The 16,062-nt window shown below is 40.7% G+C and overlaps 1 protein-coding gene across 3 annotated transcripts in view; it reads right to left on the bottom strand.

Moving 5' to 3' along the window:
* The window catches only part of LOC118378731 (fibronectin-like), a 35,936-nt gene extending 21,636 nt beyond the window's left edge, over positions 1 to 14,300 (bottom strand). For all 3 annotated transcript variants that reach the window (XM_035765708.2, XM_035765709.2, XM_035765711.2), the window contains exons 1-6: positions 14,064 to 14,300; positions 13,421 to 13,543; positions 10,317 to 10,617; positions 10,050 to 10,090; positions 1,847 to 2,113; positions 1,451 to 1,720 (exon numbers count right to left, since the gene is read on the bottom strand). In XM_035765708.2, coding sequence (XP_035621601.1) covers positions 1,451 to 1,720; positions 1,847 to 2,113; positions 10,050 to 10,090; positions 10,317 to 10,327 — 589 coding nt within the window. In that variant the 5' untranslated portion in view covers positions 10,328 to 10,617; positions 13,421 to 13,543; positions 14,064 to 14,300. The remainder of the gene's footprint in view (positions 1 to 1,450; positions 1,721 to 1,846; positions 2,114 to 10,049; positions 10,091 to 10,316; positions 10,618 to 13,420; positions 13,544 to 14,063) is intronic.
* Positions 14,301 to 16,062: the final 1,762 nt, after the last annotated feature.

Raw genomic sequence — 16,062 nt, 5'->3', positions numbered from 1 at the left:
ATTGAACTCTTTGGCCTGAATGCCAAGAGTCAGGTCTGGAAGAAACCTGGCACCATACCTTCCGTGAAGCATGGTGGTGGCAGCATCATGCTGTGGGGATGTTTTTCAGCATCAGGGACCAGGAGAGGGAAAGATGAACGAAGCAAAGTACAGAGAGCCTTGGTGAAAACCTGCTCAGGACCTCAGACTGGGGCGACGTTTCACCTTCCAACAGGACAACGATCCTAAGAACAGAGCCAAGACAATGCAGGAGTGGCTTCGGGACAAGTCTCTGAAGGTCCTTGAGACCCAGCCAGAGCCTGGACTTGAACCCGATCGAACATCTCTGGAGAGATCTGAAAATAGCTGTGCAGCAACACTCTCCATTAAACCTGACAGAGCTTGAGAGGATCTGCAGGGAAGAATGTGAGAAATTCCCCAAATACAGGTGTGCCAAGCTTATAGCGTCAAACCCAAGAAGACTCGAGGCTGTAATCGTTGCCAAAGGTGCTTCATCAAAGTACTGAGTAAAGGGTCTGAATAGTTGTGTAAATGTGATATTTTATTTATTACATTTCCCCCCCAAAAAGGTTTGTCATTATGGGGTATTGTGTGTAGATTCATGAGGGGAAAAACATTTGAATCAATTGTAGAATAAAGCTGTAACGTAACAAAATGTGGAAAAAGTCAAGGGGTCCGAATACTTTCTGAATGCACTGTATATAAGGTATTCTAGTCAATGACATACTAGTCAATGCCACTCTGACATTGCTCGTCCTAATATTTAATTCCATTATTTTACTTTGAGATCTGTGTATTGCTGTGAATTGTTAGATACTAGGAACACAAGCGTTTCGATAAACCCGCAATAACCTCTGCTAAATATGTGACCAATAACCTCTGCTAAATATGTGACCAATAACCTCTGCTAAATATGTGACCAATAACCTCTGCTAAATATGTGACCAATAACCTCTGCTAAATATGTGACCAATAACATTTGATTAGATTTGTTTGCATTATTTTGGCAGTTACCTGTTTGTAATTAAAGGGACATGTCTAACATTTTCAACTTCACATTCATCATCTCCAGCACCACTCCAATGTCAACATACTATATGTGAAAATGGTGCGTTTTATTGTTTTGCAGTAAACAAGATAGAGGAAGATATGTGTTTCCAATGACATCAGTGCACCTTGTCTGATTTTTAACCAATTATGTGTAGACATTGTCTAATTGGTTAAATATTTTTGGAAACACGTATCTTCCTCTATCTTGTTTACTACAAAATATAGAAAAGCGTCATTTTCACACATGTTGCTTTTGGGGTGGTGCTTGAGATGATGAGTATGAACTTGAAACATTTAGAAATGACCCTTTAAGGAAGTTTTTATAATTTTGAGATTCAGGAAGCATAATTGTACTATGAGGGTGAAACAGTTGTTCCAAAAAAACTATACAAAGCCTTACTTGTGCAGATGGTTGTAGAAACAGGTTCACTTTGTTCCCCATTCTTTAGAACAGTTGAGACACTGATAATGTACTGAGTCTCCAGTTGAAGATTACACAATATTATGTAGCAGTCTGTAGTATTTGCTGCTTTAGTCTCTGTTCCTGGGCTGCTGTAGGACACGAGGAAGCTCTGAGGGGTTTGGTCCAGTCTAAGAGCCTTGTTCCATTTTAGAGTGAAAGCAGTTGCTCCAGACTGGACTATCGTTAAGTCTCTAGGTGTCGGGACCTCTGGAATGAAAACCAAATGTGTGGTTAGAGAAGCGATTGTGTCAATTTTCATTACAACATACAGTATATTAAACAAATAATCAAAAGCAATGATGACAAGCACAAGGATGACAAAACACAAGTTACCTGTCGATACAGATGCTGAGACCCTTCTGCTTTGGTTGCCATTGTCTCCCTCTGTAGCCACATTGAACTCATATCTTCTACCAGGTTCGAGGCCATTTATTTTAACATTAAGCACGCCTTTAACTCTTAGACTGCTCACTTCCCTGTCGCACTTCCAAGTCACTCTGAACTTCTGTGGCCCCGTCCGTTCCTCAAGAGAACCCCAGCTCAGAGACACGGAGTCCGACGTCACTGAAAGGAACTGGATCTCACCAGGAGGGGGAAGCCCTGGTTAAGGAGTGAATAATCAATTGGCAATAGTTATACATGAGTGCACCCAACCAGCTGTTAACAATTTACTTTACACCTTCTTTGAAGAAATCACAGATCTCAACAACACAGTGATGGGTTTCAATACCTAGGACCAAAGAACTCTAAAAAATGATGTACTTGTGGGGCGTTTCGGTAGGAGGCCAGGAACTTGGCCAGTTTTGTTTGCAAAGTCCCTTCATCTCATTTTGCAGCATGGAGTCCTTGCTTTAGGGTTTGCACAAAGCTTTCTTTCTGCCAGCCCATTGGTGGCAGGGTGGTACGGAGCGGAGGTTGAGTTTTTGATTCCATTTACTGACATGAATCTTGTAAACTTGTCACTTACAAAACCTTGCGCGTTGTCACTTACCAGCGGCAATCCGAAGCATGCAAACGTTGTTCTGAGACACTATCGTCGGAGCTGAGGTGGAGAAGTCAGTGCAAAACACCTCTGGCCATTTGGAATGGGCATCAACTATAACCAGAAACATGTGCTTTTCAAAGGGACCTGCGTAGTCCATAGGAATTCTCTGCCATGGCTCTGTGGGCCATTCCCATGGGTGGACTGGGACAGGAGCAGGCATGTGAAGGGTTTCCAAACATCTGCTACAGTTCTTCGCCATGTTTTCTATCTGTTGATCCAGACCTGGCCACCAGAAGTGGCTCCTTGCAAGCAGCTTCATTTTGACAATTCCAACATGACCTTCATGTAGTTGCTGCAAAACCTGATGTTGGCATTTCTGGGGTATCATGACTCTCATTCCCCACATCAAACATCCTTGGTACGTTGTAATTTTGTTTCTCCGCTGGAAATACGGAGTCAGCTCCTTTCTGCCAGTAGCTGGCCATCCTGACCTGGTGTAGGTGTACACTTTTGACAAGGTCACATCTTTCCTTGTCTCCCGTTTGATAACTGTGCTTGTGACCGGTAGTGCCTCAAGCTGAGCGGTACGGAAAATGTCTACTGCATCCACACTCCTTAGTCTTTCTCTTGTACATGGCAGTCTGGATAATCCATCTGCATTTGTGTGGAGGGACGACTCCTTAAACTCAATGTCATACATGACTGGCAAGGAACAGGGCGTATCACTGTAACCTGGCTGCTGTCATTGCCGGAATGCCTTTCTTTGGACTGAAAATGGAAAGCAACGGCTGGTGATCTGTAACCAGTGTGAAACGCTTGCCATATAGGTATGCGTGGAATTTCTTGACGCCCCACACTAGTGCCAGTGCTTCTTTGTCGATTTGTGAGTAGTTTTCTCTGCATCATTCAATGTTCGTGACGCAAATGAAACTGGCCTCTGACACATCTTTCAGTGTGTGTGAAAGGACGGCCCCTAAGCCATAAGGGGACACATCACAAGCCAACTTCACTGGCATTTCAGGGTCATAATGCATCAGGACCTGTTCTGATGTTATGAGTCGTTTTGCCTCAAGAAATGCATTTTCACACTGCTCTGTCCACCGCCATGTCCTATTCTTTTCCAGGAGCTGATTTAGAGGCTGGAGTACTGCTGAAAGGTTTGCGAGGAATCTTCTGTAGTAATTGATCAGTCCTGTAAAAGATCTCACTTCTGTGATATTTTGTGGTAGTGGTGCCTGGACCACGGCCTCGATTTTGTCCTGTGTTTTGTTCAATCCATTGCGGTCAATTTCATGTCCACAGAAGACAATCTTGTCTTTGAAGAACTCACACTTCTGTAAGTTTGCCTGTAGACCGTACTCTTTCAGTCTTTTCAGGACCTCTTCCAGGTTAACCAGGTGCTCTTTGTCGGTGCGTCCTGTTATGATCATGTAATCCAGGATACACTGGGTTCCTGGGATTCCTTGCAAAATCTGGTCAATAGTTTGTTGCCAAATGGCTGGGCCTGATGCAATGCCAAAAACCAGGTGGTTATACCTGTATAGACTTTTGTGTGTGTTTATTGTCAGGCACTGTTTGGAGCTCTCTTCAACCAGTAGCTGCAGATAAGCCTGTTTCAGATCGATTTTACTGGTTTCCCACCAGCTAGTGCAGCAAAGATGTCATCCAGACGTGGTAGGGGGTATTGGTCCACATGCAACATTGAATTCACAGTTACCTTGAAGTCCCCACACATTCTAACAGACCCGTCTTTCTTCACAATAGGAACTATGGGTGTGGCACATTTGCTTCTGTCCACTTTCGTCAGGATCCCTGTATCCTGCAAGCGATCCATTTCCGCTTCCACCTTTAGTCTCAAGGAGTATGGAACAGATCTGGCTTTGCAGAATTTTGGGGTTGCGTCATTTCTCAGTACAAGTTTGGCTGTGAAGCCTTTTACTGTTCCCATCTGATCACTGAACACTGTGTTGTATGTGCCATTCTCTTTGGACTGGAACGTGTGGAGCATTTGCAAGTCACACCAAGTCACACCAGTTCAGCTTTATTTTTGAAAGCCATTCCCTGCCAAATAATGGGGGGTCAGTTCCAGGCACCACATACAGCTGTAACTGCTGTGTTTGCTCCCCATAACTCACTCTGACCTGCAACGCCCCCATTGGGCTCAATCTCTCTCCTGAGTAGGTCTTCAGCAACACATTTGTGTTCTTCAGCTTGATAGCCTTAAAGTGCTCATTGTAGACAGTAGTGGAAATTATAGACACTGCAGATCCTGTGTCCAGCTCCATTTTGAGGGGTTTGCCTTCGATATCTGGTGTCACCCATATTATGCTACTGCTGGGAGAAGTCACTGTCTTTAACTCCATTCTACCAATTAATCGTTCATCTGAATCACTGCCACTGTTCTCTGCTAGTGCATTCACAGACCCTTTAATTTTCTCAGTTTTCCTCTTGTGACTGAATTTTGCTCTGCATGCTCTTTGAATGTGCCCCCTTCTACTGCATTTGTGACCAATTTCGTCTTTGAAACGGCAGTCCTCTGCTCTGTGACCACCTGTTGCATTTTCCGGCCACGGAAAGTTTGTGATAAGTCAGTATTTCTTTTACTTTGCAACTGAAATGCATCTTGAGTCGCAATTTCCATAGCCATAGCAATTTCAACAGCCTTTGCAAACGTGAGCTCTGATTCTGTGAGCAAACGTTTTTGAATGTGTTCATGTTTCAGTCCACAAATGTGTCATTTAGGTTCTCTCCAAACTGGCAATGTTCAGACAGTTTCTTCAACACTGCTACATATGTACTAACACCGTCCCCCTCATTCTGATCTCTCTTGTGGAAACGAAAACGTTTCGCGATGAGGAGTGGTTTAGGTGATAGGTGATTTTGCAATATCTCCACAATCTCTGTGAATGTCTTATTTGAGGGCTTCAGAGCAGTCAGATCTCTTAGCAAACTGTATGTTTTTGGGCCAATTAAACTCAACAGTGCTGGCACTCTCTTGTTATCAGCAATGTCGTTTGCAATGAAGTACTGTTCCAGTCGTTCAATGTAAGTTGCCCAGTTTTCTTGCGTGTCATCAAACACATCTATTTTCCCGATGCTAGCCATTCTCTTTACCTCCGGCTCCATGGGTCTTTGATCTGCCGCCTCGTTCTCGTCAGCTTTCCCCTCGTCGTCACTGCTTGCTAGCTTTGTGCTACAGGGTCAAAATCTTCCTACGAGCTCCATCTGCATTCGTGATGCACACTGCAGGTAATCATCCTCGTCGCCATTGTAGTGTCTTAGCTCGTATTACTTATTTATATAATAAGAAAGACTTTGAATACAAGAAATTGAACTGGATCTTCACATTTACTATAACGAGTTAGTACCAGAATATGGGACATCAGTAATTAACAGAACATAACAATCTTCATATGTGAATGTGTCCTCACCCATTCTTAAACCATGTGAAGGGATGGTGTGATTAATGGGGAACCAATTACTTGTCTCCACAATGTCTGTGCGCCAGTCACACCCCCCTTTTCCCATTGAGGGGAGGTGTATGGCAGTGTCTGGGAACATTATATATCCTCTCTGACTCTTACACTTATCCTGGGATAGTGTATGACTTAGAGGCTCACTCCCCTCAGTGAGCTTGTCCAGGAGTGGGGTTAAGAGGGGGTTTACTTGAGATGGGAGTATCTAGAGTTGACGGTTGATATATGCCATTGGATGAGTTGGTGTTTTTGTACTACGAAGTACCAGGAACGAGATTAGAACCTCGTCTGAGGGGCCAAACTCAACAATAATTTATAGCGAATGTTATCTGGCTACGGGATACTCCTTTTTCAAGAAAAAGTATTTCTTTGTGAACAGTTCCTAAGATCTGTGATTCGTCATGTAACGTTGAGAGGGGTGTATCTTGGCTATAAAAGATCTTTGTACTTTTCTGGTGGGACTCTCAACGGTTCATTATAGATAGTGAATTGTTGAAAGTAACATGCTATTGCAAAGCTTAATTATTATTAAAGATGTAGTTTAAGTAAGTTAAAGTATATCTGACTGGTGTGTGAAGTTTGTCTCTCTCTCTCCTCATTGGGTAATACAGAAAAGTCACCACACCCGACGTCCTCAGACATGGATGGATGTCAAATACTGACTTGGATCACAGGTTACCAGCCTGGATTTACAGTGATAATGCCAATGAGACAATGTGTGGGCATAGGTAGAAGTTGCAATTGTACTGTAGGATGCATTTTATGTATATTTTATAATGATAGTCAATAAGTTAAAAATTAATGTAACCTAATGACAGGCATTAAAGTTAAATGTACTGCTGGTAACATATGTAACGGGGAAATGATTTTAACACAACTCAGTGCATTCTGCAGAAAGACTGCTAATATATTCGCCACACACCCCTCCCCTTCTTGTCTTAACATTTTAAATTATACTCAAGACACATTATCTTCACACGTATTTTAGATGCATTCCTTTTCACTGACAGATGCATCTTAATAATCATCTAAGCCTATTGTCATGCGTGCTGCCCAAATTGCAGGCTTCCCAAGAAGGCATAAGGCCTACACACTTGTGATTTGAAACAATCCACCTCTATAAAGGAAACTAATGATCCTCTCTGGCTGTCATGCTCTCTGGTGAAGTTTGATTTAATTCTGTATAGACAGGAGTAATTATATAATTTATTTCAATTGACTTTAGGCTGCAGTGGTACTGTTACCAAATCTTGTCCTGTTTAGGTCCTGCAGATACTTTATTAGAAACAATGCAAACAATATATATATAAAATTGAGTTAATAAAGCCGCATACAAAGAGGCAGCTTTCTGTGGTGGTGGGGCGGGCCAGCAGAAAATACGGAGCATTACGCAGTGATTGGCTCAGTGTTCTGTCACTCATGGGGAAACTACGTCACCGCAAAGTGTAAGGGTAGACATTGAAAATTATAGCCCTTTGGCTGCTGACATTAGAAGTGCCCATCCAGGAAGGCTCAAGGTCATTGGCCACGTCAAATCACGTTATATCTACAGTAGCTTTGATTGGACTGATCATGTCAACATCATACTTTCAAAATCTTACTTAGCAGTCATCATCATGAATCAAGTCGACAATCTACTAGCAAATCTCTTTGAATCCTTGTCATATGAAGATAAATAATGAAGAGAAATTATAGATAAAACATATAGTTGTTCATCGGCCATTGGACATGAACATTACACAACAAGTTAGAAATCGCAAATTTAACAAAGAATGGTTTGGAAGGTGAGGCCAAAAATGTATTGTATGCTGCTGCATAAATGATGTAATATGCCAGAGAGATATGGATACTGTAGCTAAGAACGTAATACTAAGTGTATGTTGTGTAGTAAGCTGTTAGTAGCCCATGTGCATCACCCTAATAATTTGGTCTCTTTTCCCCTCTTAACTAGCCTGTTTTAGAGAAAAGTAATCATCGAAAATTGTAAGAGCTTTCATTGTCTGCTTATATGCTCCCGTTATTTATCCTACGTTTCTGACTTGGTGTACAGGGAGAGCACTGTAAGAACGGCCCATGTTCGGAGTTCTGTCGCGGTACATTTCAAAAGTGCTGAACAAATAGTTATATTGACTACGTCTGTCCTAGCTCGCTCATTAATGTCTTAATCAAAATTACAGATTGCCTCTTATCCACTCGTCGTCCTCTTATACCACAGTTTGTACATATCAAATGTCAGTAGAAACCACATTTGTTTAAGCAAGTCAGCCATATCAGCTGTTTGTTTTTTTTAAAGGCAGTAAATGAGGCTTCATGAACTGTTTCACTGTCAGACAAGGCTCCGCTGTTAGCCAGGTGTAGCAGTGGTAAGGTGCTGGGACTGCTGTTGGGACTCTGATGTTGGGACAGTTTTATGTAGGCCCTAAGTTTGTGGGCACAATTTGTCACTGTTATAGTGCAATTAATGTATTGTTTCGTGTTGTGTAGGGGTTGTCCTGCATGCATAATTGTTTTTTTTGCCCCACCAAGATTTGCATGCTAAAATCGCCACTCGCCTCTAGTATGAATTCGCTGCACATTATTGACGAAGATAATTGTATTTTCAGACCCACGTGTGTTTCACAACAGCTGATAATCAAAGAAGGATACAGGGTGTATGTAACTGGTAAGATTGTAACTGGTGGGATCTGAACTCGTTTCCCACTCAGGAAACCAACACGAGTATCCCTGTATCCTTATTTCTAATTTAAATGCATTTGGAATAGTAACTGAAATCTGGACACTAACTAGAGGCCTATAACCTCTCACATGTAGCCTAATATAATGTGAACTCCTGTAGAATTATGCATTTCTTGAAGTAAAATTATACAGCAAATGTACATTGTCTCAGGAACAGGAGTGGAGAAATAAAAATGTCTTTCTTTCAGCATCTCATGAGAAAATGTGAATGGACGTGTAACGTGTTATTTTTGACACTGTTATGCAACCACATAAAATATGCACCCAAGACAAACTAGTCTTATCAGAAACAGGTTATCATTTTCTCAGCTTTTAATTTCTTTAAAGCTGGTCAAACTGTTGACCTTTGGACATTTTGCACGGGAACAATTTTTCCACTGTTTTGGTTACTGTTTTTTCTTCCTGATCCCTAGTTTAGGCCTAAGCCAGTAGGATATATAGTCCAGTGCGGACTATCAGCAAAATATATTATTACAGTAAACGGGATAAGGTGTTGACATGCCACAGTATACAGTAAACGGGATAAGGTGTTGACATGCCACAGTAAACGGGATAAGGTGTTGACGTGCCACAGTAAACGGGATAAGGTGTTGACATGCCACAGTATACAGTAAACGGGATAAGGTGTTGACATGCCACAGTATACAGTAAACGGGATAAGGTGTTGACATGCCACAGTATACAGTAAACGGGATAAGGTGTTGACATGCCACAGTATACAGTAAACGGGATAAGGTGTTGACATGCCACAGTAAACGGGATAAGGTGTTGACATGCCACAGTAAACGGGATAAGGTGTTGACGTGCCACAGTATACAGTAAACGGGATAAGGTGTTGACATGCCACAGTATACAGTAAACGGGATAAGGTGTTGACATGCCACAGTAAACGGGATAAGGTGTTGACATGTCACAGTATACAGTAAACGGGATAAGGTGTTCAAATGCCACAGTATACATCTAAGATCAGCATATCCCAGGGATCATATCAGGTTCTCTCATAATCGGGATACAAGCATTTTCGGGATATTGTAAACGGGAAATGATGTTTATATGCGTCAACTCAATAACAGAATACTTCAGTATTCCGAACAATAACAGGATATTGGTGTTGCATGCAAATGTGGTCACTGATTTAAAGTCGCAGACAGGGCTACCTAATCATGAGAGTATGAGTCTAAATTCAGCTACATGGGTTGTATAGTAAATCGTATTTAGTTTGGTTTGTACATCCAATGGGCTAGAAATAGTTTTGACACAGCCTGTATGTTATGTTTCAACCCATTAACACAGGGGACAAAGTACCAGTGAATTGTGCCTTGAAAGTGTGAACACATACCTTCATTTAAAACCAGGTTGATGTTGCTCTTCACCTTGAGTCTTTTATATAAAAAATGACAGAAGAAAAAGTGAGGATCACAAAGGAGCAACATGTCTGTATGAAATCATCAATATGAAATAGTTTTCAGAACAAGTGCTATTTTATGGAGAAACAAACATTTTGTATAGTGGGATGCAAAAAAAATGTGCACTAATTCGCATTGGACAATGTTGACAACAGAGGAAAGTTATTGTGAGAAAGGGTTGAAGAATGCATAAACAATACCTGTCTTCCATCTTGTTGTATCTCCTTATGTCCTATATCATGTCCGTTGTGTGTTGTCACAGAACACAGACTACAGATCATCTTCTGGTCTGTCCTGCAGAACACCTCCAGAGCTCTGTCGTGTTCCTGACAGAGTCTCTCCTCCTGGTCTCCAGTCACATCCACCAGGGTGTGTCCCAGTAGTTTAGGTACTGTGTAGTGCTTCTTAACGTGGGTCTCACAGTAGTACAGGTTGCAGGTCAGACAGGACATCACAGCTTTGACCTCACAGACATCACAGAGCACTTCTTCTGACCCGATGCTAAGTGGAAGACAGCACAATTTATCTTTTTATTTTTTTAAAATACATAATCTTGTTAAATTTAATGAGCAGTCTGACATTTTAGCATTTCGATTTCCAGTACTAATTCCCTCATTTCTGCAAATACAGGCTAACCTGAGTGAGAGCTATAGTCATCACAAGTTTCGGCCCTCTTTGTCTCTGTCATACATCTTTAAAACTTCATCGATATAGGGGGCGCTCTTTTAATTTTTGGATGAAAAACGTTCCCGTTTTAAACAAGATATTTTGTCACGAAAAGATGCTCGACTATGCATATAATTGACAGCTTTGGAAAGACAAAACAAGATATTATCTGTGAGTGCCTCAGAACTAATGCTACAGGCGAAACCAAGATGAAGTTTCATACAGGAAATGCCCCAGATTCTGAAGGCACTGTGTTCCAATGTCTCCTTATATGGCTGTGAATGCGCCAGGAATGAGCCTGCCCTTTCTGTCGTTTCCCCAAGGTGTCTGCAGCATTGTGACGTGTTTGTAGGCATATCATTGGAAGATTGACCATAAGAGACTACATTTACCTGGTGTCCCGCCCGGTGTCCTGTGTCGAAATTATTGCGTAATCTGTAGGTCCATGCGCGTTCCATTTCTTCAAAAGAGAAAGTCAACTGCCACGAAGGATTTTATCGTCGATAGATATGTGAAAAACACCTTGAGGATTGATTCTAAACATTGGTTTGCCATGTTTCTGTTGATATTATGGAGTTAATTTGGAAAAAAGGTCGCGTTTTAATTACTTAATTTTTTATTTATTTTTTCCTTACCCAAATGTGATGAACAAAACGGAGCGATTAGTCGACACAAATCATATTTTTTGTAAAAACGGAACATTTGCTATCTAACTGAGAGTTTCCTCATTGAAAACATTGAAGTTGTTCAAAGGTAAATGATTTTATTTGAATTCTTTTCTGGTTTTTGTGAAAATGTTGCATGTTGAAAGAGAGGCATAATCCTATGCTAGGCTATCAATACTGTTACACAAATGCTTGTTTAGCTATGGTTCAAAAGCATATTTTGAAAATCTGAGATGACAGTGTTGTTAACAAAAGGCTAAGCTTGAGAGCAAATAGATTAATTTAATTTAATTTATGATTTTCATGAATAGTTAACGTTGTGTTATGCTAATGAGCTTGCGGATAGATTTACACAATCCTGGATGCAGGTTTTTTTTCATAGCTAAACATGACGCAGAAAACGGAGCGATTTGTCCTAAACAAATTATCTTTCAGGAAAAACTGAACATTTGCTATCTGAGTCTCCTCATTGAAAACATCCGAAGTTCTTCAAAGGTAAATGATTTTATTTGAATGCTTTTCTGGTTTTTGTGAAAATGTTGCCTGCTGAATGCTAATGCTAAATGCTACGCTAAATGCTACATTAGCTATCAATACTGTTACACAAATGCTTGTTTTGCAATGGTTGAGAAGCATATTTTGAAAATCTGAGATGACAGTGTTGTTAACAAAAGGCTAAGCTTGAGAGCAAATAGATTAATTTCATTTCATTTGCGATTTTCATGAATAGTTAACGTTGCGTTATGGTAATGAGCTTGAGGCTGTAGTCACGATACCGGATCCGGGATGGCTCGACGCAAGAAGTTAACAAAAGGCTAAGCTTGTGTTTCAATATATTTATTTCATTTCATGAATAGGAAACGTTGCGTTATGGTAATGAGCTTGAGGCTATGATTACGCTCCCGGATACGGGATTGCTCGACGCTAGAGGTTAAAATTGCTGTCCATTGATTGGTCGCTCTTTATTGATAGTGACCAACCCAGAGTTGTCTCTGCTCTCTCCATTGGTAGTGAGTGGAAACGCCACTCAAACGCCACCAACAGCTTCATACATCTGGTAAAACATCTGGCTCATTGTTTTGTGTGGCTATGTCAACTTTGTATGCTAGCAGAATTTTTTAAATATATGAACAATGAACATTTTACATACACTATTAATTTGTGGGGCATGGTGAATCGCTTACCTTAAAATAAATATAAAAATTGGGTTTCATTAGGACCTTTGTAAATGTGTCATCTTTAGTTCACTTGCAGTTAAACTGCCGGTCTGTCTGAACTTTCTAGCTCGAGCCTACACAAGTGACCTCATAACTAAGCGAGGTGGGACCTCTAGTGGCTGATACAACGCACAACACCCTTTCCTTGAATAAGAATAGATATATAATACATTTGAATGACGCTTCGAACACACCGACAGTGTTTTGGTACACCAGAATTACATTCATTTCCAATGAAACGCTGTGTTTGCCTTGCAGCATTGTGTTGCAGAGGCAGTTGCAGTGCGTTCTGTGTAGTGCATACGTTGGATTTATCAAACGTATGCGTCAAACTGTATGTTGCTTACATATCCAGATGATGCTGCATACTATTTTGTGCAACGACACTATTGGTGTGTTCACGGCGTGAGATAGTGACAAAATTACTGATTCCTCTGCTATTTTCCACTGCACATAATCAAATATAGCCTAGTACAAGGAATAAAAAGAAATACATCAAATTGGATAACATAACATAAAACATTTAAATTTATCTTACTCCTATAGAGTTAGTTAGCCATAGATTGATCACTTTTTTATTAATAATTTAATTTAACCAGGCAAGTTTTCATGAATAGATAGCTGGGGGTTGGTGACAATGGTCTCTTCAGATAGATCCTGCGAGCAGTAAAAGACTGTCCCACAATTCAATCAAACATACCAGAAACGCATATCATGTTATACATACTATGTCAACTGCATGTATTGTTGGTTTACCTTTCATTCCTGGTTTGGTCTCCATCATCACTTGGGTCTATGCTGCTTGAATTCACTGACTGGTTTCTCTGGTCATTCATAGACATATGACTAGCGGTACGTAGCTGTAGATACTTCATATTCCTGTGAACATAAAAAGGTACTCACATTTTTCTTCAAAAGGTCAATACATTTTTTTTAAAATTATTAACTGTGACTCAACTGTGAATTATGAGGTGATCAAGAAAAAAATTACCAGCCAAACAATAAATGATCATTAGAAGCACCTTAGTTCTCCGTCACTCTCCAGTGTTCTAGTGGACTCAGGGCTGGGCGTAGGACATTTTATTTTATGCATATGGACACTGAACAGACCAGATTTGTACTGCAGCTATAGCTTTTGAAAACTTTCTGATAGTGATATGATAAACACAAACAGAATATAAATGTAATGGAAATGGACTGCAGTGCATACTGAGGACTAAATTAGGGTAAAATTAGTTCCACCAGTTCATCACCAGAGACAGCATACAGCTGACAATTCCAATGTAATCTATTACTATACCTTATAATATGCGTATAATGCCAGTAATTACAATATAATAGTCATCCTGATTGGAAACTGATATCATTAGAAGTGCTACACATTTGGACACACACATACCTCATATCAGGGTTCATATCAGGGTCCATGGTCTCATCAAGATCCTTGTTTGTTGACCCATCCTTCTGTCTTTCTTTAAGGATGTCACCACCCTCAGCCCCCTGATGATAACTCATTATAACTCTCAGAGAGGAGGCTCACAATCCTGAAGATGACTGGTCTAGTCCCATATCAATCTGATAACTCATTAACTCTGAGAGGAGGCTCACAATCCTGAAGAGGACTGGTCCCATATCAATCTGTAAATAAGAAGAGTAAATTCTAGATATTGACTATACCTTTTAGACAAAAACACAGCTTCCCTGCTCTGGGGGTTTATGTTGGTGTTTGTAGCCTAAACCACTTCGTGATAAATGCATTGGTAAAAACTACAATACAATGTAACCTCCTCTTCATGTTGTATTATCTTATCCTCCTGAGACCCGGCAATTCATTTTTGCCCTCTCTTGTGGACTTTAGTTTTTGGTCCAGGACCAGGTTTGGGAAACCCTGGGCTACACATAAATAAGAGTGTCTTTACAAATCAAGGTATCTGTCCAGCACTGCCTCAATACTCTCATAATAATATAATACTCTCATAATATAATGCTGATGGTTGCTGTATTATGCTAGTATGATAAATCAGTTGTTATAAAGTGTGATTAAAAAAATATAATAGTCAATTTAAGGCCAACAATCTACACAAAATACTCTGTAATGTCAAAGTGGTAGTAAAATAAAAAAATAAAATAAAAAACACTAATATATCTTGATTAGACAAGTATTCAACCCCCTGAGTCAATACATGTTCGAATCACCTTTGGCAGTGGTGTATACAGTGTAGACATTGTAAATGTTGTTGTAGCTGCAAACATCAGATTTTTAATGGAATATCTACATAGCATTATCAACAACCATCACTCCTGTGTTACAATGGCACATTTTGTTAGCTAATCCAAGTTCAGCATTTTAAAAGGCTAATTGATCATTAGAAGACCCTTTTGCAATTATGTTAGCACAGCTGAAAACTGTGGTCCTGATTAAAGAAGCAATAAAACTGGCCTTCTTTAGACTAGTTGAATATCTGGAGCGTCAGCATTTGTGAGTTTCATTACAGGCTAAAAATGGCCAGAAACAAATAACTTTCTTCTGAAACTCAGTGTATTCCTGTTCTGAGAGATTGATGCGAGAAGTTGCCAAGAAACTGAAGATCTCGTACAACGCTGTGTACTACTCCCTTCACAGAACAGCGCAAACTGGCTTTAACCAGAATAGAAAGAGGAGTGGGAGGCCCCGGTGCACAACTGCGCAAGATAACAAGTACATTAGTGTCTACTTTGAGAAACAGATGCCTCAGAAGTCCTCAACTGGCAACTTCATTAAATAGTACACGCAAAACACCAGTCCCAACGTCAACAGTGAAGAGGCGACTCCGGGATGCTGGCCTTCTAGGCAGAGATCCTCTGATATACTATATACACATTACAACATGATGATATACTATATACAGTATAACATGATGATATACTATATACAGTACATTACAACATGATGATATACTATAAGCAGTACAACTGTCCAGTGTCTGTGTTCTTTTGCCCATCTTAATATTTAATTTTTATTGGCCAGTCTGAGATATGGCCTTTTCCTTTACAACTCTACAAAGGCCAGCATCCCGGAGTCGCCTCTTCACTATTGATGTTGAGACTGGTGTTTTGCGGGCACAATTTAATGATGCTGCCAGTTGAGAACTTCTGAGGTATCTGTTATGCAGGCGGTGGCTTCAGTCACACTAGGCAGACGGTGGCTTCTGACAAACTATACAGACGGTGGGTTCAGTCACACTAGGCAGGCGGTGGGTTCAGTCACACTAGGCAGGCGGTGGGTTCAGTCACACTAGGCAGACGGTGGGTTCAGTCACACTAGGCAGGCGGTGGGTTCAGTCACACTAGGCAGGCGGTGGGTTCAGTCACACTAGGCAGGCGGTGGGTTCAGTCACACTAGGCAGACGGTGGCTTCT

The sequence above is a fragment of the Oncorhynchus keta genome, chromosome 16, assembly GCF_023373465.1.
Source record: "Oncorhynchus keta strain PuntledgeMale-10-30-2019 chromosome 16, Oket_V2, whole genome shotgun sequence".
Taxonomy (NCBI): Eukaryota; Metazoa; Chordata; class Actinopteri; order Salmoniformes; family Salmonidae; genus Oncorhynchus; species Oncorhynchus keta.
Note: the sequence above shows the minus strand (reverse complement) of the source record. Positions and strands in the feature narration are given on the sequence as shown.